This window comes from Falco naumanni, chromosome 4 (genome assembly GCF_017639655.2).
Source record: "Falco naumanni isolate bFalNau1 chromosome 4, bFalNau1.pat, whole genome shotgun sequence".
Classification (NCBI taxonomy): Eukaryota; Metazoa; Chordata; class Aves; order Falconiformes; family Falconidae; genus Falco; species Falco naumanni.
This window is the reverse complement of record NC_054057.1, coordinates 18,905,149-18,925,260: the sequence shown is the minus strand read 5'-3', so window position 1 is coordinate 18,925,260 and position 20,112 is coordinate 18,905,149. Positions and strand designations below refer to the sequence as shown.

The 20,112-nt window shown below is 44.5% G+C and overlaps 1 protein-coding gene across 2 annotated transcripts in view; it reads right to left on the bottom strand.

Moving 5' to 3' along the window:
- The window catches only part of AOAH (acyloxyacyl hydrolase), an 84,361-nt gene that overhangs the window by 15,597 nt on the left and 48,652 nt on the right, over positions 1-20,112 (bottom strand). For both annotated transcript variants that reach the window (XM_040590200.1, XM_040590199.1), the window contains exons 13-19: positions 18,646-18,737; positions 16,174-16,256; positions 9,659-9,695; positions 8,552-8,626; positions 2,881-3,053; positions 143-201; positions 5-64 (exon numbers count right to left, since the gene is read on the bottom strand). In XM_040590200.1, coding sequence (XP_040446134.1) covers positions 5-64; positions 143-201; positions 2,881-3,053; positions 8,552-8,626; positions 9,659-9,695; positions 16,174-16,256; positions 18,646-18,737 — 579 coding nt within the window. The remainder of the gene's footprint in view (positions 1-4; positions 65-142; positions 202-2,880; positions 3,054-8,551; positions 8,627-9,658; positions 9,696-16,173; positions 16,257-18,645; positions 18,738-20,112) is intronic.

Below are 20,112 nucleotides of genomic sequence, written 5' to 3'. Positions count from 1 at the left end.
TTACCTCGGAGGTCAGATTCCTGAGGGTCTCATTGGGGGTCAGCCAGCCGCTGCAGGGGCTCACCTGGGCAGGCACGAGGAGCAGGGTTAGCAGCACGCCGAGAGGAAAGGGGAGCTGGTAAGCTACAGCCAGACACCTTACCTGGAGACAGTCGAGGAAAGAATAAAGTTGACTGTACGTGACATCCCTGTTCAATTGCCCTGCAAAGCACAGAGAGGGAAACGTCACGTGTCTGATGGCCAAATGTAATTTTGTTTTGCAGGTCTGTGTTCCCATGCATTAGACCCCCCTCCCCAGGAGCCCCAACTGCCCCCTGGTAACCCTTCCACCACCAGAGCCAGGGTGCAACAGAGGTGGCACCGATGCACCCTTCCTGCTAAGGTGCCCGTGTCCCTATGGCACGCAGGGCTACTTTCGCTTCTCCTGCATCTCCCTCTGGCCTTTTACGGGTGATTCGTCTCACGCATGGGTTTAGTTATCACCTCTGAAGTGCGTGACTGATATTTTATCCATTAACGTGTCCCTCGCTCTCCAAAGGCAGAGGTTGCAACACTGGAGGGAAGATTGAAGATGCCTGTATATACTCTGAGTTTCACATTTACCTCGGAGAGGTTAGCCTTAAAAGGGAGGAACAATTTTGCTGTCATGGAGGAGAGTGGTTATGCTTGTGTGGGTGAGCAAATTCAAACATGAAGTCAAAAACCCAGCTGACATTCCCTAAAATTCAATGCACTATGCAATAGCCTGGCTTGCCAAGGAAACCACTCATTTTATTATGTTTTTACTACTTTAGTAGCGACAACCAAGATGGAAATTAGATGGCCGCTCAGTTCTCTGAGTTTGTAGTGTACTGATGATTCCATCAGGCCTCGCTGTTTTTGCAGCGCTGATTTTATTGTTGTTTTGGGAACTCTCCCAAGTGAAATGGGCTCCTCAGGATGCCTCGCAGCAGCTCCCTGATCTAGATGTGATTCCTGCGTTTCTCACAGCCACCCATCACCCAGCAGCAGTATCAGCTGCCTGGGCAGCGACAAATGGGGAACTCAAAGATCTAGTGTCCCTCCCGGATAGTGGGATATCCCAGACCCATGTAGGCCCTGGGATGGGCTGGTCGAGGGGACCAGGGACTCGGCAGAAAGCCAGACCAACGTCTGGTCACGCCTGACTGGCAGCCAAGTGGGGAAGCCTGCTTGCAACCTATCAGAGGATCTGCCAGAAGTGATCTCTTGCTGCAAAATGTGTTGTTTAGGATTAATTGGGTCCCTCCAAGGCAAATCAGCCCCTCTGGAAAATTTCCAGCTGGTCATATAGCTAATCACTCCCGATTTGGCTTGTGCCAAAAAACTCTACGTGTTCTCTCTGATAATTAGATATCCAGTAGAGGAACCATCCCTGTGATAAGCGTGCACTCAAGGAAAGAAATGTGTTTGTGTGGCTAAAAAATAATTATGACAAGCTCCCCCTGCCCTGAAAGGGACAAGATTTTTCTTTACTTTTTCTGCTTTCATTGGTAGCAGTATGGTGCTTATTATAGAAAAATGTAACCGGGTATCAGGAATAGAAATTAAGACCTGAGGCTTCCTGAGAAGAGTTGAGTACTTTTTGAGGGGCAAAATAACCCAGAGTAGATTGCGCAGAAGCTGTGGGGATACTGGCAATGATTGGGGAACCCTGGGGAAACCACAGCACAGAGTTTGCTGAAAGCTTTAGTACCCAGTGGTTGCCAAAATCATCTGAAGCTGTGATCGACCATTCTAACTATGTGTTTTAACTTCTCTCTCTCTTTGCTGATGGGCACAAAGATGAAAACAACTTCCCACTTGCTCAGATGCAAAAGAGATTCCCTTATCTAATACAAACAAGAACATGCTTTAGGTCTAAAATTTGGCAGCATAATGTCCACAATTGTTCCTTGTATATATACTTGACTGACTTCAGCTGTTTGCATAAAACCTTTCTTTGCTACCTGCATAAAGTATTTCACATTCTTTATCCACTGCCGGCTGGTATGAACTTGTAGATAAGGGGTTCTGCAACCAACGCCCAAGCTTCTTCACCCCACAACATCCCACATCCCCAGCGAAATCAGAGGCATAGCTGTCAGACTCACCAACGATGGACGTCACACACCATTGCATGTGAATGCAGCTCCCTGTGATGACATTCCTCCCCACTGCTTGGCACAGGATGAAGCCAAGGAGCAAGTGGTCCATCAGTGGTCACACATACAGTTTCATGCATGCTCTGAGATTACAGGCTCCCAAAGGCAGCCTCCAAATCTCTGACAACACTGCCTGAAAGTACTTACGGCAACTGGAGTCTGAGGGAATGCCCCAAAACAAGCCTGCACGTGGTGTGAAGTTTCAGTCATCACACCTGTAGGTGGCATAGGAGGTGGCAGGCACCCAGTGCCGGCAGAAAATTTATTTCTCTAATATCTAACCAGTCTTTCACAATCCCCTGACTTAAACCTTCTGTCCTGATCCACATCCAGTTTTACCAAGACATCCACCAGTCAGTGAGTGGAGGTGTTCACCAAATGTCCAGCTCCACCTGTAACAGCAACCAGGATGAAGTGCAAGCCGGCCAGCCACAATGTTTGGCCAAGGCTGAGGCAGAACAGCTTGTTTCCACATCTACAACGTGTGCTGAGCCTGATTTGGAGCTGAGTGGGTCTGGCTAGAGGGGCAACCAGGCAGGATGGTAAACTGGCTCTCCTACTTCTACTGCACAGCCAATATCTGTCTCATATTTCTCAGATTTACTCCGTTTTATCAGGTTTTCTTGAAATTGTCAATAGAGTAAAAAATTATTCAGGGAGAGAAGACAACACGAGCAGGCAGGTAACCAGGAGGAGCCCCACAATACCTCATATTTACCTAGAGGATGGTATCGGTCATGCAGGTTATCCCAGAGAAAGCGGCCATCTACCAAGCCTGTCAAAATCACATGGCTGCCGTTTGGAAGACGGGAGTCCAGGTATCGCAGAGCTTGCATCACGTTGGAGAGCATTTCTTTGGGTGTAGTCATGTGAGCCAGCGTGTCACGGTTCCTGCAGAAAAAGAGGGTGCCAAGAGGACATTGTGTTCAGGTAATAATGTGCCCCCAAAAAGGCACCTGAACCAGCTGCATTTTCTTCTTTGCTGCTCTTTCACATTAAGTTAGCTAAGTAAAACCTTATAAAAATGTTGCCATTTCTTTTAGTCTCTCAGTGTTATTGCTAAAATCAGAAACGATACAGAAACCTCCCTCAGTGCAACCCTTGTCCCTGCTATAAACAGACAGGTGCATCCCTTTTTTAGAGTGGCCTCCTGTTGTGGGTTAGCCCTGGTGGGCAGCTAAGCATCACACAGACATTCGTGTGCTTCTCCCTCACCCCTGGTGAGTGAGAAAGGGCAAGAGAAAAGGAAGAGCAAAAGCAAGAAAACTTGGAGGTCAAGATAAAAAAAAAGTTATTGTTCGATAAGCAAGGGAGAAGTAGAAGAAGAGAGAAAGCAAGCAAAAGAAGTAACACAAAGGCAACAACTCATCACCTCCCATAGCGAGACCAATGCCCAGCCAGTTCCTGAGCAAAAGATGGCCAATGCCCCTGAAATCCCTTCCTCTCCCTTTTTGTTCCTGAGCATGACATTGCTTGGCATGGACTACCTCTTCGGTCAGTTTGGGTCATCTGCCTGGCTGTGTCCCCTCCCAAGCTCTTGCATTTTTCTGTAAAAGCCACAGGGGTGGGGATGTGGAATCCTGAAGCTGAAATAGAATTCAACTTACATAAGAAAAACAAACAAGCAAAACCACCCCAGGCTGCCTAGAGAACACTGCTTTAGTTATGTTATTAAAACAACCACTTATTACAGAAAAACCATCCACCAGCTCTCTGCCTGAGAGCCATCGCCACGCTCTCATGGTGCACAGGTCCGTAACAGGGGCTATAAGCAAGCAGGTGAACACAGCCCCAAGAAGGCTGTCCCATCCCAGTAAGAGAGGATCCACAGGTCTCTGGCACGGAGACCCCAGCTCCACAAGGCCCTGCTCCGGCAACATCTAGAAGGCAAAGGGGAGCCAGCTCTGGGTAAAAGCCTCTTGTTGTCCAGAGATGCCCCATTGCCCTCTCTCATAGTGACAAGACAGTGGGATGGAAATAAGGATGCTTCCACAAACCCCAGGCAGCTCCAGGGTTCCCTGGCCCTCCCCGGGACAAGGAGCAGAGCGTTTAAGTCCTGAAGTTGCTTTTTTTGAATTGGGAAAGACAATAAAGACATGCATTTTGCAGCATAAGCTCTAAAAAGAGCCCCCAGAAATAGCAGCAAGGACACCATAGCCAGGATTTGGAGCACATCAATATGTGGACCATGCACCTTGGGAAGCAGGCTCTTGTGACAGTTTCGGACCTGCCTTGGTGGTGCAGCTCAGCTGGACCAAGGTGGTCAAAGAGAAAGCCTCAACACCCACCGAGGAGTTGATCTCCTTGCTCAAGAAAAAAGATAGGGGATGTCCTTCCAAGTAGCGCATGAGGTTGTACTAATGTCCATCCTTATGGCTTTAGTGGCTCCCATATCTCTCATGGGCTGGTAGGAAAGTGGTAGGAAGCCAGGAGGATCCATCCAGGTCCTTTCCATTGGAAAGGCCTTTAATCTCTTTCACGGCGTCCCAGGGGTAAGAGAAGGGCAAACTCGATGCTTGCAGCGCCAGGTGAGCTTCTGGGGAATCAGGTAGGCTTTCTTGTCAACGAATGCTGTGGAAGCAGGAGCTTTCAAAAGCATTGCTCTTCTGTCTTGAAGCATTAGAAATGTTTGTGGTGGGTGCTGAGTCCCATGTGGGAGAACCACTTTCCCTGGCAAGGATTTGGGATTTTTCAGTGGGCTGTGTTTTGCACACAAAATAATAATTAGATGAGTTCCCTAGGCCCAGAAATTTATCTTAATGCAGTACGTGCTGCTGAAGCGTTTGAGACTCTCTGGTTAAGTAGAACTGAAAAACAGCATTAAGATTCAGGTTATCCTTGCGACAGCCATCCAAACAAGGCAGTTTTGTGATAAGACTGGTTTTCCCCTTAAATTCCATCATTTTGCCTACAGGTGTTGCAGCACTTGATTTCAAAATACCGCTCTGACGTAAGTCCTCTGCCTCAAGTAAACATGTCAGTGTGAGCCAAAATTAATACGACATTCATAACTCTGCTTTCTCTTGTCATTCTCCGCTGAAGTCATGCAGATATTTCAGGGCATTTCTTCACATTTCTTTTCTGTGCAAGGCTAGGAAATTAACACTCCCTGTCCCCCTAGAATACACAAATACACAGTAACATCCTTGGATGCGCACACAGCTCCGGGATGCCCTAACACCACGGGTACCCTAGCTGTTCACACACATAACACAGACGGACCAGACGGCCTCGCGCAACGCGTGCAAAGCTTCTCCAGAGAGAAAAGCTTCTTTTGGCCACAGAGACCTCCTTCAGTCCCTTGTGACAGGGTCTGACATAGTCCAAACACAGTTCTCCGCCCTCTTTCTGCATAGGGTTCATGGGCCTGGCCTGCCACACCCTGCAGGGCAGCGACTGCCCCCTCCCCATGACCCCAGGCCAAATAAATATCCCCCCAGCCAATGTTTCAGCCATACATCTATCTGCTTTCCAGCCACATGCTGTTACACGCCCAGGGTTTTGGCTACTGGCATAGGTGGCCAGCTGGCAAGCAAGCACACCACATGCACACACTGACACATGCCACATGCATGTCCACGCAGGGTTGGAGCTGCAGTGCAGGAGTTCAGCTCCAGCACGCTGCAGAGGGCTGGTATGCCCAGGACAAAGGACCTAGAGGTATTTCAGGCTCACATGCTACTTTTAGAGCCAGAGGGGTGCAGCAGTATTTTGGTATTGGTAGCCTTGGGTGCCAGTGCCGTTTCATACAGGTTCCCTGCCCGGCAGCTGCCTGCTCACCCCACTTTGCTGCTGTCACCTCTCTGTTGCTGATGTCATAACTGCAAAGCTGGGAAAGAGAGGCTGGAGAAATAGTGCCTTAGCCCAGGCTCAACTAATACATGCAATAATTGTACAGTATTTGAAACGGCTGGTGCTCATTATTTTCTTGTCTGATTTTTTTTGTTCTAGGTCTGTGTGTCCCACATTGTGTCCCAAATTTACACCTCAGTGGGCTGAGAGATACCATTGCCATCTGTCCTTATTTTTCTAACCCCTCTGTTTGGACACCACAGTGTGGAGACTACTGGGAACATGTAACACAGGCTGCCAATTTCATTATCTTTCTCCTCTACAAACATCCATATTACTCATTGCCCCACTCTTCACATGGGATGAAATACTGGCATTTTAACAATGCTTTGGCTAAGAGCTGCGTCTCCGGTGTGCTCAGCACACCACTCTCTTTTGAAGGTAAAATACAGGATAAGGCCAGAAAGGCTCTATTACTACAGTTTAAAGCTGTCCTTGAAGAGGTTTTTATTTGTCAAACTCTAGATTTGAGGTCAAGCCCATTGGATGCTCTGCATCCTCCGTAACCTCTGTGGTTACATCAGAGCCAGGGCAGCTACATACAGTGACTGGACACTGAAAAAAATCTCTCTCTGCTGTACTTCCCACTCAGTGGAAACAGCATGTTGCTACAGAAGCTGAAGCATCTTCCCTTGCTGCAGTCACAGGGGTCGCTACAGCCTGATAGCCTCTTGTGATGCTGCAAATGTTTCGGAAGAAAACAGACACTAGAGAGAATTTGAGCAGACAAAAGTGTCTCTGCCAGGTAATGGATGCTGGGATAAAAGACAGCAGAGTTCCAAGTAATAAATACTGTTTTGAAATATACAAATGGGCGAGGCAAAGCCAAAATGGTTTAAATTTGTGAAAAAATTCTTTTTGCTTCAGGCAAGACTAGAAAACAGAGTTAGAGACAGGGGAAGTGAAAAGAATAACCTGCAGAATGAGGAATAAAACAAAGGAAAAAGAGGTGCTTTTAGCAAAGTCAGTGAAACAGCAGAATTCAAATATATGTGCAACAGATCCTGAGCCAAGCCTGGGAGAAGACACCTCAAAAGTCCCTGTGGCAGGGGCCACAGAGTTCAGCAAAGGTGCTATTTGGGGAGGGGCTCATCATTCTGGGGGTGGTCGTAATGATACCTCCATAAGCTTCTCAATAATCAGATGCCCAGGACAGTCTGGTCAGCAAGTAGCAGGAGGTCTGTGACTGCTTTTCCCACTCAGTCAGAGGGTGGTGGCATTACTTTTGGGGATTTGTGCATACTTCCCAAGGAAGGAGGATGGTGCTGAGGGCAGATTTGGCAGTTCTGGGCAGGGGTGAGATGCCAAGGATGAAGGTTTCATGGGAGGTTATTTCTTCATGCGGCCCGCACATGACCAGGGAGCTGGTGGTGCCAGGGAAAGGCCTGAAAGGTGGCCCCTGAGGTCCCACTTCTGCTGTGTGAGCCCACTTCTGAGGGCTCTCAAGCACCACAGTGGCAGGGAAAGCCCTGCCTGGCCTTTGGCCGTGGCTTCTGGAGTGCAACACCTGGTGTGTAAAGTTGCAACCCAAGCACTTGCTGCTAAGCAAAGTTTTAGGATACCAAACCCAGGATATTTTAATGGCAAAGCCTGACAGCCTGTGTAATAGCTCCAATTTCATTATACAACCTGCAGGTGGGACTTTTCAAAAGCTTTAGAAGGAGACTTAGCTGAGACTGTGTCATTGATTAAAAAGAGTGTTTTGAAAGTCTCTGCCTAAGTCAGATTTATTTCTTCCACTTAAAAGAAAACCCGAAGATTCATCACGGTGAAAATAATGTTACACTAACAGCACTTGGACCACCTGCAAAATCAAGACCGTGGTACAGATGTGCTGTGCATTGGCCTGGCAGCAAGGTGTTTTCTGCCTTCTTACTACTGGAAAGAAGAGAAGCATCCAACTAGTGACCTCTTAGTGACCCTGCGAACATTGCTAATGGATAATGCCAGAACTATTAGTTTTGAAAGCTTCAGTTCATTCACCTGCTGAGCTCATGACGCGAGTAAAGCCAAAAAGACAAAACACCTTGTCAGGAGAGCACAGCAAAGACTGCAGGCAGCGCACAGTACAGGCAGGGTGAAAATAGACCTCGACAGGGGACGGTGTTGTCATTCCTCCGAAAAGGTAAACCAGTCACGCTTTCCCTCCTGACAGGAGGTGACACACTGGGCAAGACAGATATACATGCTTTTAAACTCTTTTTTCCCCCTCCTGTTGTTGTTATACCTCATTTCATCTGCTAAGTTAGAAATACTCTACTTCAGACATACCATTTGTCACTTTATCACTGGCTTGTAAAAGAAAGAAAGAAAGACAAGCTCCAAATGAGGACTGGTAGGTGGCTATGACAAATACAGATAAGGCAACAACCAGTATTTGCAGCAGAAAAGTAAGAATGAAGCACAGACCAATAGCAAAGAAAAATGCCGTCATGGGGAAGCGCAAAGTAATGGAACATGAATGTCCAAGCAGCCAGCAGTACTCTAAAGAAGCCAAATTTATGTTACTATAAATATGAATTAAGTTTACACCTTACCCGTTGCAGACATCATTCCCAATCGTAGCGTAGATAACTATGGCTGGATTGTCCAGCATCTGGTTTCTGGCCAAGCTAAAAGAAAAATACACAGTTCTATTAATGGGGAAATACGTTTTCAATGTCTGAATCACAATCACGCACTACACTTGCATGAGATCACATTTGGATTTGCTTTGGCCAATGCTCAGATGACTACTTTTAGAAGAGGGATTTTTTTGTTTGTTTGTTTGGGTTTTTTTCACTATAGTTTTGCATTTTAGTAAAGTTTCTTAAATATAGGGGGTTTTACTTCTCCATTTTGCCCCTCGTGGACTTGTCTTGTCCACTGTTTTTCCTGCTGGATTTATATCTTTTTTGTATTATTCAGAAGCAAAATCAAGCAGTTTCATTTTGGGGCAAAGACATATATCAAGATGGGAAGTTTTTAATCAGAGATGGGAGAGGAAGACTACGTTGGCTAACAATTAGGTTTATGTAGGTAGGATGAGGCTCAGGATCAAATCGGGATTTGAAGATCAGTGCTAGAGGGCAAGGATTCATTACTGCATTTTCCAGAGAAAAGAACAATAAATCCCTTAGGATGTGAATTGTATCAGCATCAAGCAAACTAAATCAAACCCCAACTGCCCCACAGCCCACCCAAATTTGCCTGAACAGGAGAGCTGCTGCCTCTCACTGCCCAGTAGCTACTCAGTCATATCCATATGGAGATAACGCATGGACCGGCCCATGTCTACCTACATTGGCACAGATTAGGAGTAACACACCTAGGAGACATGAAGCACAGATTTAGGGAAAGGCATAATCTTGTCCCTAAAATCATTTGAAATCCTGGCTTAATGTTGGCTTCACTGGGCCGAGATCAAGACCCTGGAGACAGTGACATCCATACTTTAGAACAGTTTTTCTTCTGTTGATAAATATTTATACTATAGAAGAAACAGCCAGTGCCTCAGAGCATCGTGGCCAAGGGAAACTGGTTTTTTTAGGGTACTTGTGGATAATGCATTCCTTCCAGTACTTAGCTTGTTTCTTTTGAAGAAGTAGGACCTCAGCAATGCTTCTGTATCCCCAGCCAGCATTTTAATCCCGTTGAACACTCACCTTTTTATTAAATAGAGGAGGTTTCCTGAAGAACCACCTGATCACATGTAGTTGGAATAAGAGAAATAGTACAACATCACTGTAGTGACAAACAAAATGAAGTGCAAAGCCTAACTTCATCGTATATTTCCTCAAATGTATAAACATTAAAAGTAAAAATGGAACAACAAGTCATCTCTGTAACCTTCTCGAGTGCCAGCATTAGGAAGTAAGGCTACATCTACCTGAGTCCCACACTTTAAGGGACTCAGGAAATCAAATACTTTTAAGTGCTGCATTGTTTGGTTCTGGCTTTTAATCCAGATCTAGCAGCTTCTTCCCATCTGTTGAACATAGTAGTCTCTTGTAAACCAGCCAACCTGACTTGTCAACAGTCGATCTACTTTTAACTTTCCCTATAAATTGCACAAGGGAACTGTTCTCACTCTTCTGAGAGAGTAAGTGTCTCACAGCTATACCACGTTGGGACTGATTCAGGTCCTAAACATAGGCACCAAATGCCATTTTTGACATCCCAGAGTATCCAAGACACCTGCAGCAGCGCTGGCAGATACATCACAGGATGCCTGAGGGATTGTGCACTTCTGGAAAGGCAGCTGGAGGTGGGAAAGATACTGTAAAGCATCTTAAATAGCACTAGACACCAGCGTTTGGGTGTCTGCATTGCTCTCCCCATGAGTGGCAGACTTACAAAAAGTAGTATTAGGCCAGCTGCACCCCTCCTGAGAAGCTTTGCATTTCAATGGCAAGGCAACCAAATGGTTGGATGCAAATCTTTCTTCCTCCCGCAAAAGAGCTAGCTACACCTAAGCATCTGTGAGTGCCTATGATCTTTCATTTATGTCTTGAATGAGAAAAGCATTCCCAATTAGGAAAGCTTTTATGCATAAAACTTGCTAGCAGGTCTTTAAAGGCTGTGCGCACACAAATCAAACTCCATCACCTGCAGTGTAAAAGTGATAGCAAATGAGAAGCCAAAAAAGGCTTTATGCTTTAAGATGAGACTAGGACTGTGACTGCAAGAAGCTCACCTCACAGTAACGTACAGAAACATAAACTTCAGAGAAGCAGACCCGACAGGTTGTACTTGCTTATATTTTTCAGTATTTTCACTCTCCTCTTTTTTTTTACTCCTTTTCCCCTTGTACCACACTCCCTTCTATTCTTCACTCAGCTCTTCCCTCTTCCCTGGTCTCTTTATTCTCCTCTTCTGCATTGTGCTTCTGAAGTTTGCTTTGAGGAGCAAATCCTGTCTTCCCTGCAGCTCGTGGGGGCAAACTTGTGGACAGAACATCATTAAATCCCTGCTGGATTGGTATAGAGGAAAGATCTAAGAGATAAGCCCTAAGGTAGCAATAATACACTTTGCATTTTAATAGCGATGCTTTTGTTATTATCACTCACAGTGATGCCAACCGCATATATCAAGAAATCCTTTATGTTTTAAATAATCCAGTTCTTCCAAGCTAAAAACGAATATATCTGTCTGCTGCTTCTCTCCTGAGGGTTGCTGGTCCATTCAAAATCCAGTCCTTCTGTTGAGAAGCTCTTTTCAGCAGAATAAGAGCCCCATAAAACCCTTAGAAAATAAGGCTTGGAACATAGCTACTGCCAGTTGATTTTTTCTGTTTAATAGCCCCTCTTTTAGCTAGAGTTTGACACCCCTCTGTTAAGCCATTCTGCTGCCTGGCTTCCTGGACTGGGGCTGCAGTTCCAGCACAAATAAACCATTGGGATCTCTAGAAATTAGAAAGGTATTTACAGAAAAGTAAGAAGCTGTTCTCGGGTATGTATTACCTCCACAAGCGTAGGTAGTTATAAGCAGCTCTGTAGAGAGCATTAGCACAATTACAGAATAAGTAAAAACATCAAGACAATGAAGGGATTTTTTTAGAAAACTGTTTTGATGGGTAAATTGAGTTTTCGAGGAAGTTTTTGTGGTACGGGATGCAATCTGTGTTGAAAACATTCAAGAGAGAGAAAGAGATAGGGCAGAGCAGTTACCCTTATACTGTTGAATGTCCTGTTGGCTATTCCTGGATCTCTCCTGCCCCTTTCTCTGTTGCTTTCCAAACATTTTCAGACCAGTGGGGTGTTTTTTTTTGTTTTGGTTTGGTTGAGGAGTCAGGGTTGTGTTTGTTTCTGCTTGTGAGCAACCCCAAATTTCATAAACCTTGGAATACTTGAGCTGCAGTTCTTGATTTTCTTGCTCTTAGACCTTTTGTGGATGACAGGGAGCAGCACTAACATGCACTGGAAGAGTGCCAAAAATGCTGTGTGGACAAGAACGGCTTCTAATCTTTTGCTCTCTTGTGCTGTAAAAGCAATTTGAAATGTAATGGTGCAAAGAAAAAACTCCGGTTTTCCCAAAATGAACTCCAGGTGGACTAGAAATTCCAAGACAGACAAAGGAAAAAAAAAAAAAAATTCTTAACTGATTTTGAAGCCAATTGAGATGCCTGGTGTTTGATGGCTCGATGTAAACATGGCCTAATTTTTCTGCTCAAAGGCAAGAATCCTAAGAGACAGAGCAGACTACATATGACAAAGGAATATGCAATATCTGTGTTTTCAAACAGCATACATTATCTAAGTATGTAATGGAAAACACGGATGATAATTGCAAGATTGTTCTGTAATTATTTAGAAATTCTGAGGGCATTCGCTTTCCCCATGTTTATCTAATGAGTTCTTGGTATATTTTAACAACAGATTTTACTACCAGGATGCTTCTATCAGAACAAGGGATCTTCAACAAGGGCTAGAAAACATTTAGAAGAACTTTCTAACTCCACGTGTTCATGCCCAGCTATCCACACCTGAGGATCCCACTCACCAGCCAAAAACCAGAAGTAGCACATGGCCTACAACCCTGTGTGAAGCTGCTGGAAGGCAAGACCCCAAAACCCCACGAAAAACAATGAACCAATAAAAATTCCCTATAGAAAACTGTTCAGCAAACCATTTTGATGGAAAGCATTAAATCAGATTGTGAGCTGCTTGTTGTGCACCCCCAAGCTGAAGGCAGTAACAGTGGCCTTCAGAACACATTTCTTACAAATTATTAACCTATATCTCATATACCAAGTGTCTTGTGGGTGCCTGGTGAGCAAAGCTGGGTCACTCAAAATGAACATCAGCAATTCTGATGTGAATATATTCATGGGCCATGGGTAAGATACACGGAGAGCCGAGGGGCACGCTCCCTGGCCCTGGCTGAGCACCCTACCCCACAGCCAGCTGCAGAGGAAGGCAGGGTCCACCATCTCCAGGGAATAATGGGATTTTTCAAGAAAGGGAAGGCAGAAATCCTGCTAGCACGGAGATTGACTTCCTCCAGGCTGAAGATGCATGTCCTGAGAAAGGCAATGAAGGAAAGTCTCTCCGTGGTGAACCCTGACACATGCTAGTGCTTCTGTAGGGATGCTGGAGACAAGCATCACTTTTGGTCCCCCTGCTGGCTTGTCATCCCTGGGCTCTGGCTCTCAGCTGCACACCTCCCCTGTCAGAACCGCATCTCGTGTCTTGTCCTCTCATTGCATATACGTGGGGCTGCGAAGCATCATTTTCAGAAGCAGGTTAAGTTTTCCCAGGTGGGGCTAGGTCAGATTGGTGGGCAGTTTTTTGCTTTACTGACACTGGAAGTGGCCATTTAAATCCTCCCATTCGGGGAAAATGCTATGCCAAAGCGACAGTAAAAGCAAGCCTTTACAATGTGGTGTCAGTGCAATGATTAAGAGAAGATACTGAGGGAAGATATCCTGGGATTTTTCCATCACTTGTAATTTTTCCCTTTTTAAAATTTCTTTCTCAATTTTCTTCAGAGTCTTTTGACCTGATACAGCCTCACCTCCTTTTATATCCTGCAGGTGTCTGTAGTGTAAGTGGAAAGAAGATACGTGGAGAGAAAAAAGGACGATGCACACAGTGAGTTTTGGGTTTTTTAAGCCTCTGCGGGAATCAGCAAAAAGGAAGAGCAGAAAGTGTAACCCATATTACTGTAAAGAGAGTAGAACAAGGCAATAGGTGTTGGGTACTGAGGTGAACTGGATATAAATTAGAAGAACCATTGACACCTAGTCATCCGTTAACCATCTAGTTTGGCCTTTTTTTTTTGTTCTTTCACCAGAAAGCGCATCTGGAGGACTGCAATAATGGGAGCCACCAACTACAGTGCCCTGTGACTTACAGATGAGAAAGTCAGAAGCACCCGACCCATGACACCAAACACATTGTAAAACACTTATGCAGAAGACCAGAAGCCTCAGGAGCAGCACGTGTGGCACAGGAAGGAGGAAGGCGTATGAAAGGCACTGCCAGTGGAATTGGTGCTGGCACCAGAAAGCAATTTTTTAGGCAAAAATGTCCACCTGAGCCTGGAAGTGCTCCTGGCATCATGCTACCTGTCTGTGCAACTTCTGCCTGGTAAGATCTCTGTCTGCCAGAGGTGAGGGGCTGAGGCAGACCCTTTCTTATCCTAAATGTCACTGGAATTCCCAGGCATTTAACAAGTTTGTAAGTAGCATTAGGGGCAGCAGTGCTCTTAACTTGCAGCTGACATGACTCATCCGTTGGACAGGAAGAGCGTCTCATAAAGCCAAATTATCTACTCAAGGAGGATAAATTTTCCCAAGCTCCTGCAGCCAGTCTTTTGAAGCATGACAATTAATTAAATACAATAGAAACACAATTTGATAATCACAGAATTATCAAGTATCTTTTAAACCTGCTGTTGGGGACATCACCTAATCCAACACACAAAAGCTAACATCATAAATCTTCATTTCTAAAACAGGTTAATGTCATCCCTTCATACAATCCTTTTGACAAATCAAACTGTCTTGAAACAACTCACGGTTTCTTTTTTGCCCCTACTCCTCCACTTTGAGGGCTATTCTAGGTTTTCACTCCCTGATAGTAACTTTTTCTTTTCTTTAATTTCCATTCCAAACAGAGGGATTAATGAAAACTCATGCTCTTGTATGAGAACGATCCTTTAGTTGAAACCATTCTTCCCACTCTGTGGTGTTTATGTCTCGAAAGGATTCAAAACCATAATCCCTTTTAGTTTTTGCTTTGCTCAATTGCCAAGGTGTCTTAACAACCCTTTAGAAGACTCTATTGCCCTGATTGTCCCCAAAACCCTTCTCTGTATCTGTTCCAACCAAAGTCGGTCCTCTCTAGGCAAAGGAGACCAAATTCTGAGATCTCTATCAGTGGCTTATGTGAGGAAGGACTGTCTCCTTGTTTTCAGAGAAAATGCCATGCATGATGCCTCTTGCAACCTCCTTAGTCTCTTTCCAGCTCTATCCTGCACTTCTGGCTGTTCCTTGAAATTTCTCTTTGCACCCTAATGCCTTCGCTCCACCATCTCTGGCCAATGAGCCACTGGTTTACAGACAAGAGTCTCCTCATTAGCTCTGACATGCACATCTTGTACAATTGCCTTTGCTGTAATTGCTGTCACTGCTGTTCCCAAGCTTATCTAAATTATTCCTGTGTAAGGATGTGACCCACTTCAATACGGTTAATACTTTGCAGCTTTGCATCATTCACAGATGCCTTCAAGCATGCACCTTGGTCTTTGCTCTAAGGTCACCACTCCAAATGTTAAACAGTGTTAGCATCAGGAGAGATGCATGAGGGACATGGTTCCTCTCTCAAACCCACTGCTCTTCTCTGCTTAGCTGGTTCTCTACCCACCTCTTATTTCTTGTATTAATCTTCCTCTTCTTCACTGTACACAAACATTTCCTGTGAGGTACCGTGCAAGACACTTAATTCTAGGTGGGTGAGGTGTGCTGCATATACCCTTGGCAACACAGGATGTTATTTCATAGAAAGAACTGTTAAGCCAGCCTCACAAAATTAATTAATCAGTTAAAACTTAACAGTGTTTTGTTGCAATTTTGTATCCTTGATTACTCCTTTAAAATCTGCTCTAATAGCACATTAAGATACCTGCTGGTCTTCAGCTCCAAAGGATGTCACAGGATGACATGGACACCCTTGCTATGAGACTGATGACCGTGTTGTGCCCTGTCTGCCTGCTGGTGTGGCAGCCCTGTGAGTCCCCTGTGCTACCATGGGGTGCAGCGTGGGGCCCTCCTGGCATCCCTCTGTGGGAGTGCAGAGCAGGGGGGGACCATGCCACAGCCTCCAGAGGAGATGGAGGGCACACTTTTTAGATCTACCACTACTACTGACATCGCCCTAAATCCCTGCTTTTGGCCATGGCCAACCCCCTCCCCCACTCCCCAGAGTTACAGCGGGGTACATTGATTTTTAGCCCAGTGGAAATTATTAGTGCATGGATAAAAGTGATCAAGCCACACACCTCCCTTCCCAGAACCAGAAGAAAAGACGCCAATTAAATAAGTGCTGTTCTCTATTTTTCCTTAAGAAATGCATGCAATTAGGAAGGGGTTTCTCTTTGTTTTTGAAAGATGTTAATTAATGCAACATTAAGTATCAGACTTGTAAGGTTAAAAAAAAGTGAAAAAAACTTAACATACCATTTTGGGAAATGTTCTGCAAGTCTCTGTGATTACAGCGATTTCTCCTGCGTAAACGTAGATACAGAGAGTCTGTCCAGCCTCTGAGATAAATTGAGAAAATGCAAGTTGCTAAACTCGTATGACACTGATGAAAATACAGCTGATATTAAAAAAATGAAGTGTGTTCTCATCTCCGAACAACTCCGTGGCCCCTTTATGTATATCCTTCCATTTCACCATCTCTCTTACTTACAGTCATAAATGTTTTTAATCTTGAACAGGGTGGCCTAAAATGAAAGCCAAGATATCCTCTCAGAAACTATAAACTGATGGAGAGTTTCTTTGAAACTGTTCCATCCAGGATACTTTTATCCTGGTCTTGCAGATAAAGTGTTTAAAAACCTTTTTGTTGTACTTCATTTATAAAAACAATCTTGTTGATTTCTCACTAATTGACTTTTCAATTAGTTGTTATGGAACAGTGAATAAAAGAGAAGAAATATTGGCAGGGCATCCATTTCCCAATGCCATGAATCTTGGACGGATTGATCAGAAAACAGGTTATTCTTGGTTGTGATTAGTTCTCTCCTATACTTTGCACTGTGGAGAAAAATGAAAATGCAAATGAAAAGGAGAGCAGCCCAAAGGGAAGCTGATGAGAAGACCACTCCCCAGCCATGCATGCATGGTCATCTCTACCCACTGGGGCTGCTGACTTTGTGTTTGAACTTAGACACCAAAGGAATCAGATAACTTAAATAGCATGGCTTAAGAACAGCAAATTAGGGTGGATGTATAGAAACAGAAGGCAACGATAAGTTTTGAAACCAGCAATAAAATGTAACTAGCTACATAGAAACACATGATAACATCAGTCAGTCAGCATGCAATGGGCTACACAAGAAATGCCTGAGCTTTTCAGTTTTCAGCATAGCAGGTGGGTGGACAAGAAGAAGCAAACAGACCTTCTCGGTCAGAGGATATTAGTTAAAAAGCGGTGTCCCCATTCACCCATCAGGGGTGGGAAAGATGGGCATGGACCGCATCGGTTTGTGTCTCTACTTTCACAAGCTCAGAGTGAAGGGGAGCCCCCCAACGCACATTGCCAACCAGTCCCCACCAAGCTTAATCATTGCAGTGTGGGATTTTCAGCTGTTTCTCTTAAAAATACCTTGAAGTTCCAAAGAGATTTTTTGTTTTGTTTTGTTGTGTTGTTTTTTTTTTTTTTCCGGATGTGGTGGAGATAGAAAAAGAGATTAAAAACTGAACAGTAACCCAAGGCCTATCACTGACAACTTCAGGGTGAATACTAAGCTCTGATCACTGGTGAACTTCAGATGCTTTGGAGCCCAGTTAAACATTGTGTTTTGAGTAGCTGGACATTGTAATGGATTATTAAAGACCCTGAAAGAGGAGGCTGCATAAATCTTTTCTGTTGGCTTGTCAAGTTCAAGCATACACTGTGTGAATGTAGCTGAGCTTGGGTTTTGCACAGGGAGAAAAAAAAGAAGCAAAAAGTACAAGCGTATGGTGCAACAGATATTTTTCCTGGAAAAAAATACATTCTGCCAACTTCTTAATTTTGTTGGTAGAGAGCCTCTTTAGGCTTGACTCATGCTTGGTTTGGCATTTCACTGTATTCATGACCTTAGACATGTAAAATAAAAGTTATCTGAAACTCAGGCCACTGTTGATGATTGCATCCTTCAGTTCTGGCAGGAGTCAAGGGCCTCTTAATGCTGGCCAGAAAGATGATTAACAAAATTGTGAATATTTTTTTTTAACTTCACAGTTAAAACTGCAGGCATTTCAAGGTATTTTCTTTGTGTCTGGACTGTATTTTTGTTCCCTTCTGGCAGAGACTTCTTTTCTTCCAACTATACCTGCATCCTTTCCCATCCACATGAGCCAATGTAACACAGAAAATTATGTCACAGGCACTTCCAAATTCTTCTTTTGCTACTTCCCTCTAAGTGTGGCCAAAAAAAAAAGGGGGGGGAAAGACGGAAGATTGCTCCAAAAAAGGGAACACCATGAAACAACCCTGGGATTACCATTTCTTCCACTGTTTCAGCAGCAAAAAGGAAACACGAGGAAGAAGGAAAAAAACCCAAACCTTTAAGAAAAGTAGAATGCCGACTTTTGTTAGCTCCAAGCAGTGCTCCCTTTCTCCCTGCTGCGGCCTATTGAAAGAAGTGAGTTTGTTTTCTATTTCTTTGGGTTTTTTTCTCCTTCTAAATAACCATTTAAACAGCTCTAAAACTTATCCTGAATTTCAGGAAGACTGGGCTAGAGTACTCTGCATTGTCTATATATTTAAAAGATTTTTAAAATCCCTAGGTCCCATGCCAATCTTGATTTTAGAAAGAGTAAAAGCAGAGCTGACTAGCATTTTTATCTTTCCTTTCAAGCACTGCTTGGGTTCTTTCTTGCTATGCTTTGAGGGACCTTGAGACTCGCTACGACTTGGCCCGCCGCCTGCTGGCTTACCCGATGGTGGAGTTCAGAAATCCGGTGATCTCGGAGAACTGGGGCCAGTCGAGCTCGTCGGTGAAAGCCATTGGGAGATTAGCAAATGATTTCTGAAAGAGAATTTTTTAAATCAACATGGTTTCACCGTCACAGACAAGAAAATCCTTTCAGCAAACTCGAGCACTTGTTAGCTGGAGCATTAGCCGGACAGCAGCAATTGTAACTATAGCTGTAGAGGTAATTAAGCATATACTTAGAAAGTTTACTTTTGTAAAGAGGGGCATATCAAGAGATGGAAGAAGGAAAAGCAGAAGAGATATCTGAATTGCATCTCCTGGCAGTCTTTCATTCTGGAATAGCCCCAACCCTCTCCTGCCGTGGAGCATGTCCTGCAGGTGCAGACCACCAAAGTAGCAGCTGTTTGCTGCAACATCTGTCCTGTCCAAAGGTGGGTGTCTGTGGGCACAGGGAGAGATGACAGCATGATGTCCTCAGTGGATATGGCAGAAGGACAACATCAAATTCACTCGAAGCTCCCTTGCACTCTCCAGCAGGATGCACTGAGAGCATCTGACCCCCTATATACCTCTGCCTGGTCCTCGCTGCAAATTTTGGGGACAGCACTAAGCAGCAGAGTCAGAAAGGCCCCTGAGCATGGCAGGGACCAGGGAGAAAAGCACACATGGTCTGCCATAACCTTCCCATGCAAACAGATGCAACCTTTACCCTTCTCTGCTTTTGCTGGTATTAGTCCCTCACGTTTTTTTTAAGTGACTGCCTCTTCGAAAGCCTCTATTCAGATGCAAGTTCTGTTCCACATTCAAAACGCAGCACCCTGTTTGTTTCCACTTTGATTTCTGAACGTGTCAAAAATCAGGAAAGGCAAAAAAAATGGCCTCAAGAAATTGTGCTACCTCAGAAGGATGACAACATGGAGTAAATTTTCAGCTTCTCCTAGTTTAGAATAGGCTCACAAAGACAAATCCATAAATCCAGTGTGCTCAAAATGCTGATGAAAAAGGTAATAACCAAAAGAAGGTCAAACCATAAACCCAGATAATTTACTGGCTGATTTTATCCATGTAAATTATTAGCTTCATCTTCTTTTCAAGTAATTGTGGTGTTTCCTTAAACCCTCACTGCTATAAACATCAAGCAGGGGGGTAATTCTTTCTCCAAGAGGGTCAGAGATAACTGAGGAGCCACAGAAGATCTAAATCTTGTAGTTCCCACCAAGTCTTCATTCTCAGAAAATTATTGTTTAAGTGAATGGGAGCTACGCTTGAGTATATGCTGGGTTTTGACTGTAAGAGGATGGGGGGGGATGCAGGGAAAGGGGAGGAGATGTATGAAAATGAGGGGCTGTGAGGGGGAAAAAATCCTGAAGCCAGGCTCTGAGCAGCCTAATGCAGAGCAGATGCCAGTTTAAAGCATATAACAGCATATTTGACCTACTTACATTGCATTAGTTACCAAGGTGAAAAT